Raw genomic sequence first — 16,370 nt, forward strand, 5'->3', positions numbered from 1 at the left:
CAGAGTGCAACTCCATCTCAAAGAAAATTTAAAAAGCTATTTTTTCCCCAGAGGGTTTGGAATATAATTGAGAGGAAAATCAGAATCAGTGAAATCAAGTGCTATACAGGGTAGATATAAGGTTGGACCAGTTCTTATTTTTTGTTTCTCCTTTTTTTATGCTGCATGGTGATAACCAATGACTTATTCATATTGCAGTTGTTTTTCATTGTTACACAATGATTTTACAAATTCTTCAAGATTTTAATATCCTTACTGGTATTTAGATCTAAAGTTTAATTTTATCTAAGCCTTTTGGGTTTTTTGCAATTATTTCCATCTATGGTTTTTGAAATTTTTTTTTTTTTTTTTGTAACAGTTAAAAGGAACAGCTCTGATACTATCTTTTTTATTTCTTTATCACTCATTCTGGATTTTGGGGGTGTATTTTGCTTCTGCATCTGTGGTCCTTAAATTTTATATAAATGGCTGCATAGTGGGGAGTGCATTCTTGGAAAGGAGGACTTATAAATATATTTAAGCCATGTTTATTCAGTTCTTAATTTTTTATTAAGACTTCAATTTTAGGCCGGGCGCGGTGGCTCAAGCCTGTAATCCCAGCACTTTGGGAGGCCGAGGCGGGTGGATCACGAGGTCAAGAGATCGAGACCATACTGGTCAACACGGTGAAACCCCGTCTCTACTAAAAATACAAAAAATTAGCTGGGCATGGTGGTGTGTGCCTGTAATCCCAGCTACTCAGGAGGCTGAGGCAGGGGAATTGCCTGAACCCAGGAGACGGAGGTTGCGGTGAGCCGAGATCGCGCCATTGCACTCCAGCCTGGGTAACATGAGTGAAACTCCGTCTCAAAAAAAAAAAAAAAAAAAAAAAACTTCAATTTTATATAACATGAAGTAACATGAAGTAATTGAAGGGCATTGACAGTAATGTAATTTGGATCATAATGAATTTTCCAAATTCTACCATCATAAGGCTCTAATAGGCTAGTCTTAATGCATTTGTCCAATACATTAATTGGAATCATTTATTTGATAACTGCATGTGACTGGTACTAGGATGGTGTTACAAATGAGCTATGTCTTAGTTCATATTTTCCAGAGCTTTTAAAAAGTTAAAATTTACCTACCAATAATGTGTAGAATTCAGATGTTTATAAACAAATTTAGGCAATACACATTTAGGGCAAATAAGAGTTGTAATAAAACGTTCATTTTTTTTTTTTCCAAATTTTATTTTTTAGCCTGTTGGCACATGGAAACAACCTGTAAAATGGATGATATTAAGGCTCCATTTAAGATAAATTTATATTATGTGAGGCTTTTAGAAACTGACAGTTGTATTGTTTATAGATTAATATTTTCCCATCCTTCACCCCAATAGGTTTGTGTGCCTCTGATTCAAAGTACAATAAGCATTGATTGTAATGCCTCACCTCAAGGCAATTTATGTCGTGTAGCTACATCTCCAGGTTTAACTCCCATGACTCCTGTAAACAAAGGTAAGAGGTAGATATCCTTGTTTTTTGTTTTTTTAATCAGGCTTTGTTGACCTAGAACCATAATTTTGAAGCAGGAAGGACAAAGGACTTTGAGAGGTTTTGCTCAGTGATTTTCATATGAAATGAAGCACTTCATAATTTTTAGGTTTGTTACCCAAAAATCCATTATGTTTTCCTGTTTTTGTTTTTTTTGTGTTACAGATTACTGTTGTAAGTGCGTTGTTGTGATTTAGAAGAGACAGATTTTTTTTTTTACTATATTGTATGAGGCACATTACACAAAACTCAGAGGGGCTAACATGAAACTGTGGGTTTTAGAACCAGAATCTTAGCGCTATTAAAAACAACACATCAGCTGGGTGTGGTGGCTCACACCTGTAATGTCAGCAGTTTGGGAGGCCTAGGCAGGTGGATCACCTGAGGTTGCCAACATGGTGAAACCCCGTCTCTACTAAAAATACAAAAATTAGCTGGGTGTGGTGGCAGACTCCTGTAATCCCAGCTACTTGTGGGGGCTGAGGCAGGAGAATCACTTGACCCCAGGAGGCGGAGGTTGCAGTGAGCCGAGATCACACCACTGCACTCCATCCTGAGTGATAGAGCGAGACTTATTCTCATAAAAAAGAAAAAAACAACCCTTCAGCCAGGTGCGGTGACATGCACCTATAATCTCAGTACTTGAGGAGGCTGAGGTAGGAGGATCACTTGAGGCCAGGAGTTCGATACTAGCCTGTGCTGCATAGTGAGACCCTGTCTCTACAAAAAATTTAAAAATTAGCCAAGCACAGTGGCATCCACCTATAATTACAGCTGCATAGAATGCTGAGGTTGGAGAATTGCTTGAGGCCAAGAGTTTGAGGTTATAGTGAGCTATGATTGTGACTGCACTCCAGCCTTGGCAGTACAATGAGACTGTCTCACAAAAAAAAAAAAAAAAATAGCAGAGAGAATAAAAGTGGCTTTTTATGTATATCATTGAAAGACAGTTATTTCATACATGTTATTTTTTATTTGCCATCTGAGTCTTCTAAATTTATGTTACAGAATACCTGCTTATTAATATTTCAAGGTGCAGATTAATGCTTGAGACATTTAAACTCTGTTTTTAAAAGTTACATTGAAATGAAATATATGCATTTGGGTAGCCAATATAAAATAAGCTTATATGACCTCTTTTTTTCCTTAAAGGTGCTTCCTCTCCATACGGAGCCCCGGGAACTCCCCGAATGAACCTGAGTTCGAATTTAGGTGGAATGGCCACAATCCCTTCCATTCAACTTTTGGGACTTGAAATGTTGCTTCATTTCTTGTTGGCTCCAGAAGTCTTGAGTTTTGCTAAGCAAAATAAATTTGTGCTAAGCTTAGGTATTTAAATGTTTTAAGAATAATTTTATTTATATTAAAACAGTCCAGAACTTAGTGGATTAGAGTAAGGAGAGGTATTTTTTCACAGCCAAAATACTTTATAATTGTGTATAAAATAAATGTGAATCATTTTTATAGAAAACACACCTATTTAATAGATGATTTAAAGTTTTATAGTGAGAAATATATTTCATAAATCTGTTGTTTTACGTGGTTTTCTTTTATTCTCCCCTTTCAGAGCCACTCGAACATGCGTTAATCGGCAGCCCTTCTTTTTTTTCCAAACATGCAAATACACTTATCACTGCTGTTCGTGATAGCTTTGTTGCAGTTGGAAAAGACGCTCCCGGTAAGAGAATTTGATTTATTACTTAAACGTGTGTTTTAAAAGAAGATAAAATAGGCCAGTCATAGTAGCTCATACCTGTAATCCCAGCACTTTGGGAGGCACAGGCGAGTGGATCACTTGAACTTAAGTTTGAGACCAGTCTGGGCAACATGACAAAACCCTGTCTACAAAAAAATACAAAAACTAGGTGGGCATGGTGGCAGACACCTGTAGTCTCAGCTGCTCGGGTGGCAGAGGTATGAGAATTGCTTGAGCCCAGGAGGTGGGAGGTTGCAGTGAGCCAAGATTGTACCACTGCACTCCAGTGTGGGTAATAGAGCAAGAACCCTGTATCAAAAAATAAAAAATAAGATAAAATAGCAAATATTATGGTGCCACTTACCAGATTGTTCATCAAATAGTTTCTGAACTTTACATATATTCATTTAATCTTTGCAGTAACTTTCCATGTTAGTTCATTTTACAAATGAGGAAACTGGGTTGTACAGGAAATACTTAAGTTGTACGGAGTCGCTTATAAGTGGTATTACTGTGATTGAGGCTCAGGCTCTATGGCTCCAGCATCTGTATCTAAACACTTGTGTTATATGACCTATCAAATAAGGAAAGGAAACTTCAAAAATTGTGTGCTCTTTAACTGGTTGGAAAAAGCATCACAGTAAATCACATTTTTTTCTATTGGTTGTTAGATACCCTTCTGAATATCTGTGAACAATCTCTATCTCAAAAGTAGTGGGCATTCAATTCAGAAAAGAAAGATAATGGAAAAAAGATAATTACCCTTATACAATTCAGTGTTAACATGTTATAGTTGTTTTATTTTTTATTTATTTTTTTTTTTGAGACAGAGTTTCGCTCTTGTTACCCAGGCTGGAGTGCAATGGCGCAATCTCGGCTCACTGCAACCTCCGCCTCCCGGGTTCAGGCAATTCTCCTGCCCCAGCCTCCTGAGTCGCTGGGATTACAGGCATGCTCCACCATGCTCAGCTAATTTTTTGTATTTTTAGTAGAGACGGGGTTTCACCATGTTGACCAGGATGGTCTCGATCTCTTGACCTCGTGATCCACCCGCCTCGGCCTCCCACAGTGCTGGGATTACAGGCTTGAGCCACCGCGCCCGGCCATAGTTGTTTTAAAGAACACAATTATGGCTGGACATGGGCAGCTCACGCCTGTAATCCTAACACTTTGGGAGACTAAGCTGGGTGGGTCGCTTGAGGCAAATGTTTATAAGACCAGCCTGGGCAACAAAGTGAGAATGCCGTCTTTACAAAAAATAGTATTAGCTGGATGTGGTGTATACCTATAGTCCTAGCTACTTGGGAAGCTGATGTGGGAAGACTGCTTGAGCCCAGGTTGTTGAGATGACAATGAGCTGTGATCGTGCCACTGTACTCCAACCCCGGCAGGGCAAGACTCTTATCTCAAAAAAATAAACACATGTAGTTTCTACAAACAAAAATGAGGTGATAGTGTTTTATAAACTTACTGTAGGGCTATCGTGAGGAAAATTACATTATTAACTTGTTCAATTTATTTCTTTAGAATAAGAAAGTAAAGGGAGAGTGTTAGTACATAGTCACATATACTTCATTTAAAATACTTCTTTGTTTGACAGATGTGGTTGTCAGTGCTATCTGGAAGGAGCTAATTAACTTGGTGAAGTCAGTTACTGAATCAGGTAAGCATTATTACACTGCTCAAATGATTATTTTTGAAACAGGAGGTGGTCACATGATTTTTATAACATCCAGTGAATTGTTTGGCATATATAAAATTTATTTTAAAAGTATTTCTTGTACTGTCATAGTTTCCAGGTTTTAATTTGTAGTTGATGCTTGAACAACACTGGAGTTAGGTGTGCTGACCCACCATACAGTCGAAAATCTACATATAACTCTTGACTCCTCCAGAACTTAACTACTGATAACCTGTTGATTAGAAGCCTTGCTGATAACATAAATAGCTGATGAACATATATTTATATGTTATTAAATGCTGTGTTCATTAACAGTATGGTAAGTTAGAGAAAATAATGTTAGGAAAATCATAAGGAAGGGAAAATACAGTCATTACTTGGCAATGTGTTATCATATCCTTGTCTTCATGTTGAGTACACTAAGGAGGGAAGAGGAGAGGTGGAATTTGCTGTTTTAGGGGTGGAGGAAAACCTGAGTATGAGTGGATTCATGCAGTCCAAACCTGTGCTGTTCAAGGGTCAACTGTACTTTAAACAAGGTACTTGTTGATATAGAAAAAAAATTTACAGCTCTCTGTGTGGTCACCTCTAAAAATACATGCTTAGAAATACACCCTTCCTGCCAGGCATGGTGGTTCATGCCTGTAATCCCAGCACTTTGAGAGGCTGAGGCAGTTGGATGACCTGAGGTCGGGAGTTTGAGAACAGCCTGGCCAAGATAGTGAAACTCTGTCTCTACTAAAAATACAAAATTAGCTGGGCATGGTGGTGCATGCCTATAATCCCAGCTACTCGGGAGGCTGAGACGGGAGAATCACTTGAACCCAGGAGGTGGAGGTTGTGGTTAGCCAAGATTGTGCCATTGCACTCCAGCCTGGGCAACAAGAGCAAAACTGCATCCCCAAAAACAAAACAAAAAACCAAAAAAAACCAAAAAACAAAAAATACCCTTCTTGGCTGGGCATGGTGGCTCAGCGCCTATAATTCCAACACTTTGTGAGGCTGAGGCAGGCGGATCACCTGAGGTCAGGAGTTTGAGACCAGCTTGGCAAACCCATGTCTACTAAAAATACAAAAATTAGCCCAGTGTGGTGAGCACCTTTAATCCCAGCTACTTAGGAGGCTGAGGCAGGAGAATCTCTAGAACCTGGGAGGTGGTGGTTGTAGTGAGCTGAGATTGTGCTACTGCTCTCCAGCTTGAGTGACAGAGCGAGACCCTGTTTTCAAAAAAGAAAAAGAAAAGAACTAAACTTTTTTTGCTTTTTAATAGGTAACAAAAAGGAGAGACCAGGTTCTGAAGTTCTGACTCTCTCGTTAAAGTCTTTGGAAAGCATAGTAAAGTCTGAAGTATTTCCTGTATCAAAAACGCTGGTAGGTGTAATACCCATATGTTGGACTTTAAAAACCATATTCTGAAGTTAAACTTTATATTGAAGATGTTTGCACAGATCTAGTTTGTGAAGATGTTTTTTGTATCAAGCATTCCTCAGTAGTTTAGCCCTATTGCAGTAAGTACCATTCTATTAACTGTGGAGTCATTTGAAACCTTTTTAATGAAGTGACTATAACAACCACCACAGAAGTCTTCAATGTGATAAGAAAACAAGTATCTGCTGTACAGAGAAAAAGTAGGGTAAAGGACAGGAAATTTGAACTGAAAAAACTCAGATGTCCTTTAATTTTATGACAGGATTGCTGAAAACCACTTATGGTTAGCTGGTACCTTGTTTTAAATTAACCGTCTTTTACCAAGATAGTGACTTTGGTATTAAAATACATTTCTGTTTTTAACGTGTGTAGTATGGGAAGAAAAGTGAATTGAATATAATTTTGATGATGCGAGCATCTCAAAATAAGGTCCAGATGGAACTAACAATATCCTTATTTAAATTTGGATTTTGTTTCCTTTTTGTACTTTGACAGTTACATGTTCTGTGGTAGTATAGCATAGTGGTTAATAGCAAGGGCTCTGGAGCAGACTAGGTTTAATACCAGCCCAACTATTAGCTGTGTAAGTTTGTGCAATTTATCTATTCTCTTGGTTTTTCTAACCTTATGTGTAAAAAGGGAATGTAACAGTAGTTGAGTTAAAGACTAAATGAGTTGATACCTGCAAAGTACTGTGGGCCAGGCATAAACTAATAGTGTCTATTATGATTACTAATCTGTTTCAGATGACAGTATGTGAAAGTGTATTTTCACTGATGTAACTTTCATATTGTTACAACATTTGAGTTGTACATGTTTATACCAGTACGTTACAGCTGGGCATGGTGGTTCACACCTGTATCCTAGCACTTTGGGACATCAAGGTGGGCAAATTGCAAAATTTAGCCAGGTGTGGTGGCATGCCTGTAGTCCTAGCTATTCTGGAAACAGAGGTGGGAGAATCACTTGAGCCTAGGAGGTTGAGGCTGCAGTGAGTCAAGATTGTGTCACTGCCATCCAACCTGGACAACAGTGAGACCCTGTTCCAAAAAAGAAAAGAAACATTAATATTTTTGGAGCAGTTTGGTAGGCTCAGTCAATTTGATTTAGCAACCTCGCTCTGTTGCCCAGGATGGAGTGCAGTGGAGCGATTTCAGCTCACTGCAACCTCCACCTCCCGGATTTAAGCAATCTCTGCCTCAGCCTCCCAAGTAGCTGGGATTGCAGGCGCCTGCCACCATGCCTGGCTAATTTTTGTATTTTTAGTAGAGTTGGGGTTTCACCATGTTGGCCAGGCTATACTTGAACTCCTGACCTTGTGATCCACCTGCGTTGGCCTCCCATAGTGCTGGGATTACAGGCATGAGCCATGGTGCCCAGACTCATGTAGCAGTCGTTTTATATATTGATGCAAAAACTCTGTAACGAGGTAAAATAAAGGTTAGTTGCAAAGTTTAGTGTAAAGGCTTTAATGGTTTAAAGGAATGTGTGTATAACCGCCTACCCAGAAGTATGTGTTTTTCTGTGTACTTACATATATAGAAATTTAGAAGGTCTGGGAAAGTAGACTCCAAACTGTTAAAGTATTGATTATCCCTAGAGATTAAAGACTTTGCCTGCTTTCTGTATTTCTGTGTTTGAACTTTTAAAACTGATGCAGGTATATTCATGTTAGTGGCTGAATGTTTTTGATCTTTTTTAACTGAGGTTATATTTACATTAATGAATGAACATTACTTCTAACTGTTAGAGAAACAGTTAACACTCAGACTTTTATTAGGTAATATTTTTATGGCTAATTTACTGTAAAACCTTTTATCTCTCATAGGTCCTCATGGAAATTACAATTAAAGGACTTCCTCAGAAAGTATTAGGTTCACCAGCATATCAGGTTGCTAATATGGATATTCTTAATGCAAGTATCTTAAATGTAATATGAGGATTGGCCAAAAACAATCATATTTCCCTTTTTTATTTTCATTATTATTTTTTATTTATAATTGTTTTTTTGAGACAGAGTTTCACTCTTGTTGCCCAGGCTGGAGTGCAGTGGCTCACCGTATCCTCCACCTCCTGGATTCAAGTGATTCCCCTGCCTTAGCCTCCCGAGTAGCTGCGATTACAGACATGTGCCACCACGCTCGGCTAATTCTGTGTTTTTGGTAGAGATGGGGTTTCTCCATGTTGGTCAGGCTGATCTCAAGCTCCTGACCTCAGGTGACCAGCCTGCCTCAGCCTCCCGAAGTGTTGGGATTACAGGCGTGAGCCACCGTACCTGGCCATATTTCCCTTTTTTAAAAAAAAGATACTTTATGTAAAATTCTGAGAGTATTGGATTTGAAGTATGTTGACCAAATTAAAGGAAAAACTGATAGTTAATGTAAAGAATCAAATATGCTGCTGTGTGAATGATGAAACTATTTCCTTGGATTAAATAAATGTCTCTGAAAGGAAAGTTTTCTATTTGTTTATATATGGTTAATAGTGCTGGTTACTGTTACAAATATTGGAAGCTAGTATAAAATGCACTTAGTATCTCTAGGATGTAGGCATTGTGATTCCTGCAAGTTTTAAGTTGATCTTTTTATATCTGGAATCTCATCATTTCTTGATTTCCTGTATAGAGGAAACAGCTATGATTAGAGTATAAAGTGCTTGATTTTTGTGTGTAATTTACGGAAATAATTTTACTAAGATGGTTGTCATACCCTAAGTAATGCCAGAAGTTAAATTTGTCACGCTTAAAACAGTTTTATTTCTTAAATAACTGATTACAGAAAACAAGTGTTCTATTCTTTGTAACTGAGAAGACTGACTTCATTTTCTCTTTCAGGGAACTCCAGCTTTGTTCTTAATTCAATTAATTTTCAACAATCTCTTGGAATGTGGTGTAGCAGATGAAAGGTAAGTTTGTACCTTAACTTAAAACTTTGTTGTTTGTCTTGGAAAGATTATGTAATAAACAAAACTATTTCATAAGTTTTAAGATTTTTTTTTTAAATTCATTAACTTTGTCAGTTATTTTAGAATCTTGTTAACATTCAACTAATATTTGTGCAAAAAAGTTGATGTGTTCATAATTTTTTTTCAGGTTCTTTCTCAGTTTGGAAACACTTGTAGGCTGTGTTCTTTCTGGTCCAACTTCACCACTAGCTTTCAGTGACTCTGTTTTAAATGTTATCAATCAAAATGCAAAGCAATTAGAAAATAAGGAGCATCTCTGGAGAATGTGGAGTGTTATAGTCACCCCATTAACCGAATTGATTAATCAGGTATGAAATAAGTATGCTACATACTTTAGATATTATTATTTTTTTTGTTAAGTGCAATTGGGGAAATGAATAGAAGTTTGAATAGAAGACAGTAAATATTTTTTCTTGTGGAATTGGCAAACTTTGTACTTTTGATTTTATTGCATTTCTGCCTCATTAGTAAAGAAACTATAACTTAATGGGGACTAGTCATAGCTTCATTTTCTTCAGTAGTGATTATCTAGAAGGATCACGTAGACGTAAATTCTCATATGTTGGGTTCTTTCAGTAGTTGTATTAACAGAGAATGACAGAGGTAATCTTGGCTAGGCCATATATTCCCATAGGTAAGCCACATTGGTGATTACTTCAGAGCCGTATAGCATTCCCCTAAGTGAGGAATCTATTGAGAGTTGAATAATCTATATGTTTAAATACTTAACAAAAGTGGGAATATTGACAGACTCTTGAGCACAAGTCCTGTTCATGATTTGTCAGCCTCTTTGTCTATCTTTAAATGGAATATGCATTTGCTGGACTGGTGGTGCTGTAACTCAAAAATGAAATAACTCCAAGGATTTTTCTTTTATTTTTTTTGGACAAGTTTCATTCTGTCATCCAGGCTAGACCTCCACCTCATGGGGGTTCAGGCATTTCTCCTGTCTCAGCCTCCTGAGTAGCTGGGACTACAGACGCACACCACTATGCCTGGTTAATTTTTATATTTTTAGGAGACATGGGATTTCACCATACTGGTCAGGCTGATCTCAAACTCCTGACCTCAGTCTCGGTCTCCCAGAGTGCTGGGATTACAGGCATCAGCCACCGTGCCCAACTGAATTATTTTTATGTTATAGTGATGTAGCCCTTGTTTTGGCTGCTCAAGCCAGTACACTATTCTTGTGGAAGAAAAGTCATTTACATCTTTCTTTCTTTTCTTTCTTTTCTTTCTTTTCTTTTCTTTCTTTTCTTCTTCCTTTCTTTCCTTTCTTTCTTTCTTTCTTTCTTTCTTTCTTTCTTTCTTTCTTTCTTTTCTTTCTCTTTCTTTCTCTTTCTTTCTCTTTCTTTTCTTTCTTTCTTTCTTTCCTTTCTTTCTTTCTTTCTTCTTTCTTTCTTCTTTCTTTTTTTTTTTTTTTTTTCTTGGGGTTTTTTCTTTTCACTGAGGCTCACTGCAGTCTCTACCTCTTGGGTTGAAGTGATTCTCCTGCCTTAGTCTCCCGACTAGCTGGGATTACAGGCAGCTGCCACCATGCCTGGCTAATTTTTTGTATTTTAGAAGAAATGGGGTTTTATCATATTGGTTAGACTTGCCTGGAACTCTTCACCTCAGGTGATCCACCCGCATTGGGCTCCCGAAGTGCCAGGATTATAGGCATGAGCCACAGCATCCAGCCAGAAAAGTCTTTTTTTTTTTTTTTTTTTTTTTTTTTTGAGACTGAGTCTACCTCTGTTTCCCAGGCTGGAGTACAATGTCACAATCTCGGCTCACTGCAACCTCTGCCTCTCGGGTTCAAGCAGTTCTTCAGCCTCCCAGGAAGCTGGGATTACAGGCGTGTACCACCACACCCAGCTAATTTTTGTATTTTTATTAGAGACAGGGTGTCATCATGTTGGCCAGAATGGTCTCGATCTCTTGACCTCGTGATCTGCCCATCTTGGCCTCCCAAAGAGCTGGGATTACAGGAATGAGCCTCCAAGCTTGGCAGTCATTTACATTCTTAAATAGCTTCCTACTGTTGGAAGGATCACAGAGGCCCTTTTTATGGTATTAGTTCTTGCTTAAATGCTGTGTTTGTATAGTAGAAGACTACTACTATAGTTGAGTTGCCTCTTGGATTTTTTTTAGAACTTAAACGTAGTGCGTAATTCCCCCAGGTTGCCATTAACAAATTACAGCCAGCTGGCGACTTAAAACAACAGGGATTTATTTTCTCATCGTTCTGGATACCGGCTATCCAAAATTAAGGAGTTGGTAGGATTGGTTTCTTCTGGAGCTCTGAGTCAGAATTTGTTCATGCCTCTCAGCTTCTGGTGGTTGCTGGCAATCCTTGACCTTCCTTGGCTTGTGACTGCATCACTTGACTCTGCCTCCATCTTCACATTTTCCTTTTACAGAAAAGACTTCATTCATTGGATTGGGGCCAACCCTAATCCAATAGGACCTCATCTGCAAAAACTGTATTTCCAAATAAGACTATATTCATAGGTTCCAGGGGTTAGGAGTTAAACGTATTTTGATTCTCAGTATTGGGGGAGACAGTTTTGCCCACTACTTCTAAGTTATGTTACTACTTAGGATTAGAATAAGATGGTAATTTGTCTAACTTCATTATTTTTCTTGTTTTAGACTAATGAAGTAAATCAAGGTGATGCCTTAGAACATAATTTTAGTGCCATCTATGGTGCATTGACTTTACCAGTAAACCATATTTTTTCAGAACAAAGATTTCCAGTGGTAAGGCATTTTCAAGTATTTATCTCTGTAAGCTTCCACAATGATTTCTTTTTTTTGAGATGGAGCCTCGCTGTCATCCAGGCTGGAGTGCAGTGGTGCAAAATTGGCTCACTGAAAACCCCACCTCCTGGGTTCAGTCAGTTCTCCTGTCTCAGCCTCCCGAGTAGCTGGGACTACAGGCGTATGCCACTGCATCTGGCTAATTGTTATATTTTTAATAGAGATAGAGTTTCATCATACTGGTCAGGCTTGTCTCAAACTCCTGACCTCAGGTGATCCACAAGCCTCAGCCTCCCAAAGTGCTGGGATTACAGGTGTGAGCCACCATGCCCAGCCCACAATAATTTCTGAAATAACACTTCTTTATGACTTTCTTATTAGCTTAGGAGAAAGGAAAATGATGAAGGAAGAGAGAAGCTGTTTTGGACCTTTGATACTTTTTGGTATCATAACTTATTTCCTCTCTTCAGTTAGATCTCTGGGCTGTGGGGGAAAGGTTATTACTCTATGTTAGCCTCTGGAGTTTTGCTCTAGTTGCCCAGGCTGGAGTACAATGGTGCAATCTCGGCTCATTGCAACCTCCACCTACTGGATTCAAGCAATTCTCCTGTCCTAGCCTCCTGAGTAGCTGGGATTAGAGGAATCTGCCACTTTGCCTGGCTAATTTTTTGTATTTTTAGTAGAGATAGTGTTTCCCCATGTTGGCTAGGCTCATCTTGAACTCCTGACCTCAGGTGATCCATCCACCTTGGCCTCCTGAAGGAAGTGCTGGGATTATAGGTGTGAGCCGTTGTGCCCGGCCATTGTCTGTCTTATGACACATTAAATGTTTCAGTGTTTTAAAAAAATGTTAAAGATGTATTGATTCCGTAAGCTATTTGATACATAGATATATATTAATGAAACTTCTTTTTAATTGTTATTGGTAGGCTACCATGAAGACTTTGCTTAGAACTTGGTCAGAATTATATAGAACATTTGCTCGCTGTGCTGCTTTGGTGGCAACAGCAGAAGAAAACCTGTGCTGTGAGGAACTTTCTTCCAAGATGATGTCCAGTTTGGAAGATGAAGACTTTTCAGTGAGTTTGTTACTACCTTTTTTTGTTTGTTTTTGAACTGTTCTTTTCAAGTAAATTGAGATAAAATTTGTGAACTATCACTTCTGCTTCTATTTATAAGTAAGAAAGTCGATAATGAAAACAAGTATACTTCGTGAAACAGTTTTGTGTCTTTGGACTCTAAGGTCCACGTTTTGGTATCATTAACAGTGAAGATGTTTTACTGTACTGTACTGTATACCTCCTTGTGCTGTGTCATTCTGGGTTAATAAATCAAAGACCTTGCTGTCCCGGCCCTCACTTTCTCCTATGTATGTGTTAGATTTTTAAATTCAGTGTCTTTGAAAGTTTGTAGTCTTAGAAAAGTCTCTTTTCTCTTTCCTTCCCTCCTCCTGGAAAGGACAACTGTTGCCAACAGATTGATGCATATCATTCCAGAATAGACCTCTTTCTTTGTATTTACACAGTCATTTGCATATTGATACTTGCATATGCATATGTATACAGTGTTCTTGCCATTGAAATCCTTATTGTATTTATTTAATTGTGTAACTTTTCATAAAACACTGTCTTGACCCCTTTTCAAATCAATCCATATAGCTCTACTATTTCTTTCAACTGCTGTCCAGTATTCTGTAGTACAGTTGTACCATTACTTGGAATTCTAGTATTTTAAGGACATTTTGGTTGTTTCAATTATTTATTACTGTGTGTAATCTTGGTAATGGTCTTCACACAGAAACCGTTGTTTTTCCTTGCAGATTATTGAAATGATATTTGTTGTGTGTGTTTTCTCTATATCTTATATCTGACACACATTTTAATGAGGAATAAAAGAAAGTAAAAATAGTTGGGTTTTTTTTTTTTTTGAGACAAAGTCTCATATTGTCACCCAGGCTGGAGTTCAGTGGCACTATCTGGGCTTACTGCAACCTCTGCCTCCTGGGTTCAGGCAGTTCTCCTGAGTAGCTGGGACTACAGGTAGGTGCCACCACGTCTAGCTAATTTTTGTATTTTTAGTAGATAACGGGGTTTCACCATGTTGGCTAAGCTGGTTTCGATCTCCTGACCTCAGGTGATCTGCCCACCTTGGCCTCCTGCAGTGTTGGGATTTCAGGTGTGAGCCACCGCACCTGGCCATAAATATCAGTTCTTACTGTAAAAGATTACAAACAGCAAAGCCAGTTCCCCTTTACAGATGTCTTCTCACCAGTAATAATCACTACCCATAGTTAGATGTTCACTGTTTTTAGTGTTTTAAATGCATTTATGTACATATCCTCTACTTGTTATTAGCACAATTCTAATTGTATTTGTCAGAGTGGCTTTACAAATGTAAATCAAATCTTGTCACTCCTGAAATACTACTGTAGCTTTTTGTTAGATTTGTAATAAAATTCTGAGCTCCTAACACTACCCATGAGGTTTCTGCTTCCTTCTTCAGAGGACTTACCTAATGGAGCTTGTTTATTTTTGTTAGAGCATCTTATTTCCTTTTCAGCACTGTCTCGAAATTGTTTATTTCTGTACTTCATTTTTTTACTTCCCCCATACTCCATGAGATTAGGGACATTGTCTGTTATGATGGTGATTATCTCTGAGACCTGTCTACTGAATTGATAATGTGCATGTTTTTATAACTGATAGGGAGAATGTTGACCCTCAGCTATCATGTTTTATTAGTTAGGCTGTGTCTGCCTTTGTTCCTTTCCAGAAGAGACTTGGAGTCTATCAGATTTCATAAAATACCCTGTTGAGATTTTGCTTGGCTTTGGTAACTTTGAATTCACAGGTTAATTAGGAAAATAGTTTACATCTTTCTCAACAAATTGTTCTTTCCAGGGATTTGTGTTTAAGTCTTCTAAAGTTAACCTAACTTGATGATTGTTTTTAAGCTGTTTTTTGACCTATTATAAATGGGTCTGTCCTTCCTTTGTACTTGATTGTTGCTGAAGTACATAAAAGTTGTTACTTACATATTTCCTTATGTTGAATCTTGTGTTTTGGGGATACACTTCCGGTTAAAGTGCTATTCTTTTAAATTATCATAGGATTCATGTTTTTTTCTACATATATCTTCATAAGTGATACTGGAGTTCTCATTGTTCAAAGTATTATAGTAATAGTAACGTCTTAGAATGATTTAGAAAACTATTCTTCACCAATTTAAATAGTGTAAGAGGAATGCCACATCTATAGTTGTATTGTTCTTTCTTTCTCTTTTTCTCCCTTCCCCTCCCCTTCTTTTCCTTCTTTTCTTCCTTTTCCTTCTTTTCTTTGTTTTCTTTCTTGATGATGAGGTCTTGCTGTGTTACCCAACCTGGAATGCAGTGGCTGTTCACAGGTGCCACACACACTACAGCCACCAACCCCTGAGTTCAAGCAGTCATCCTGTCTCAACCTCCCAAGTGGGTTGGACTACTTGATGCCAAGCCCACCAACCCTTTTGCTCTGAAGTTTTTTCTTGGTTGTACTTGGTAATCAAAGGCTTATCCAAGTCTACCAAGGAAACAGCGTGTAGTTTTATTTTATTGATCATTACCACAGCTTTTTACTTTACTTTGTCATACATACATTGAATGGTTTTGTTTTAATGCTTAACTTTTTTCAAACCTGTGCATCTAACACTTATTACTGCCATCAGTGATTATATAGACTTCTTTGATGCCTTTTTAAATAGCACTAGGGAACTTGGAAGGGTGCTTTGTAATTTAAGAGAATTTTTTTATGGATGTGTGCGGTGATTATATTGTGTTTTATTTTACTGTATTGTGATCAGAGAGGATCATCTATGACTTCTTGGATTTTGTCTTGTTTTGAGATGGAGTCTTGCTCTTTTGTCCAGGCTGGAGTGCAGTGGCATGATCTCAGCTCACTGCAACTTCCACCTTCTGGGTTCAAGCGAGTCTCCTGCTTCAGCCTCCCGAGTAGCTGGGCTGCAACTACAGGCGCCTGCCACCATGCCCAGCTAATTTTTGTATTTTTAGTAAAGACAGTGTTTCACCATATTGACCACGCTGGTCTGGAACTCCTGACCTTGTGATCTACATACCTTGGCCTCCCAAAGTGCTGGGATTACAGGTGTGAGCCACCGTGCCTGGCCCTATGACTTCTGATTTTAGAATTCATCTTATGTTATAGCTCTGTGATAGTGTAGTTTTATAGTTATTTATAAGATACTTGTGATTACGTATCCCCCGATTATGAATTTGCTGCATATTACCATGTGGATTAAACATTTTGATGCTATATTGTTACACGTTAGA

The 16,370-nt window shown here is 38.1% G+C and overlaps 1 protein-coding gene across 8 annotated transcripts in view; it reads left to right on the forward strand.

Moving 5' to 3' along the window:
* The window catches only part of RIF1 (replication timing regulatory factor 1), a 70,024-nt gene that overhangs the window by 21,857 nt on the left and 31,797 nt on the right, over positions 1 to 16,370 (forward strand). For 7 of the 8 annotated variants that reach the window (XR_004271312.1, XM_032286354.1, XM_032286359.1 and 4 more), the window contains 10 exons: positions 1,382 to 1,499; positions 2,688 to 2,864; positions 3,103 to 3,213; positions 4,832 to 4,894; positions 6,183 to 6,283; positions 8,169 to 8,255; positions 9,174 to 9,244; positions 9,432 to 9,612; positions 11,939 to 12,046; positions 12,976 to 13,125. Coding sequence is in view for 7 of the 8 variants with exons in the window: in XM_032286354.1 (XP_032142245.1) it covers positions 1,382 to 1,499; positions 2,688 to 2,864; positions 3,103 to 3,213; positions 4,832 to 4,894; positions 6,183 to 6,283; positions 8,169 to 8,255; positions 9,174 to 9,244; positions 9,432 to 9,612; positions 11,939 to 12,046; positions 12,976 to 13,125 (1,167 nt within the window). In the remaining variant the exon portion in view is untranslated. The remainder of the gene's footprint in view (positions 1 to 1,381; positions 1,500 to 2,687; positions 2,865 to 3,102; positions 3,214 to 4,831; positions 4,895 to 6,182; positions 6,284 to 8,168; positions 8,256 to 9,173; positions 9,245 to 9,431; positions 9,613 to 11,938; positions 12,047 to 12,975; positions 13,126 to 16,370) is intronic. The other variant, XM_032286358.1, reaches the window with a different exon arrangement.

Source organism: Sapajus apella, unplaced genomic scaffold (genome assembly GCF_009761245.1).
Source record: "Sapajus apella isolate SASKATOON/1434 unplaced genomic scaffold, GSC_monkey_1.0 scaffold18, whole genome shotgun sequence".
Lineage (NCBI taxonomy): Eukaryota > Metazoa > Chordata > Mammalia > Primates > Cebidae > Sapajus > Sapajus apella.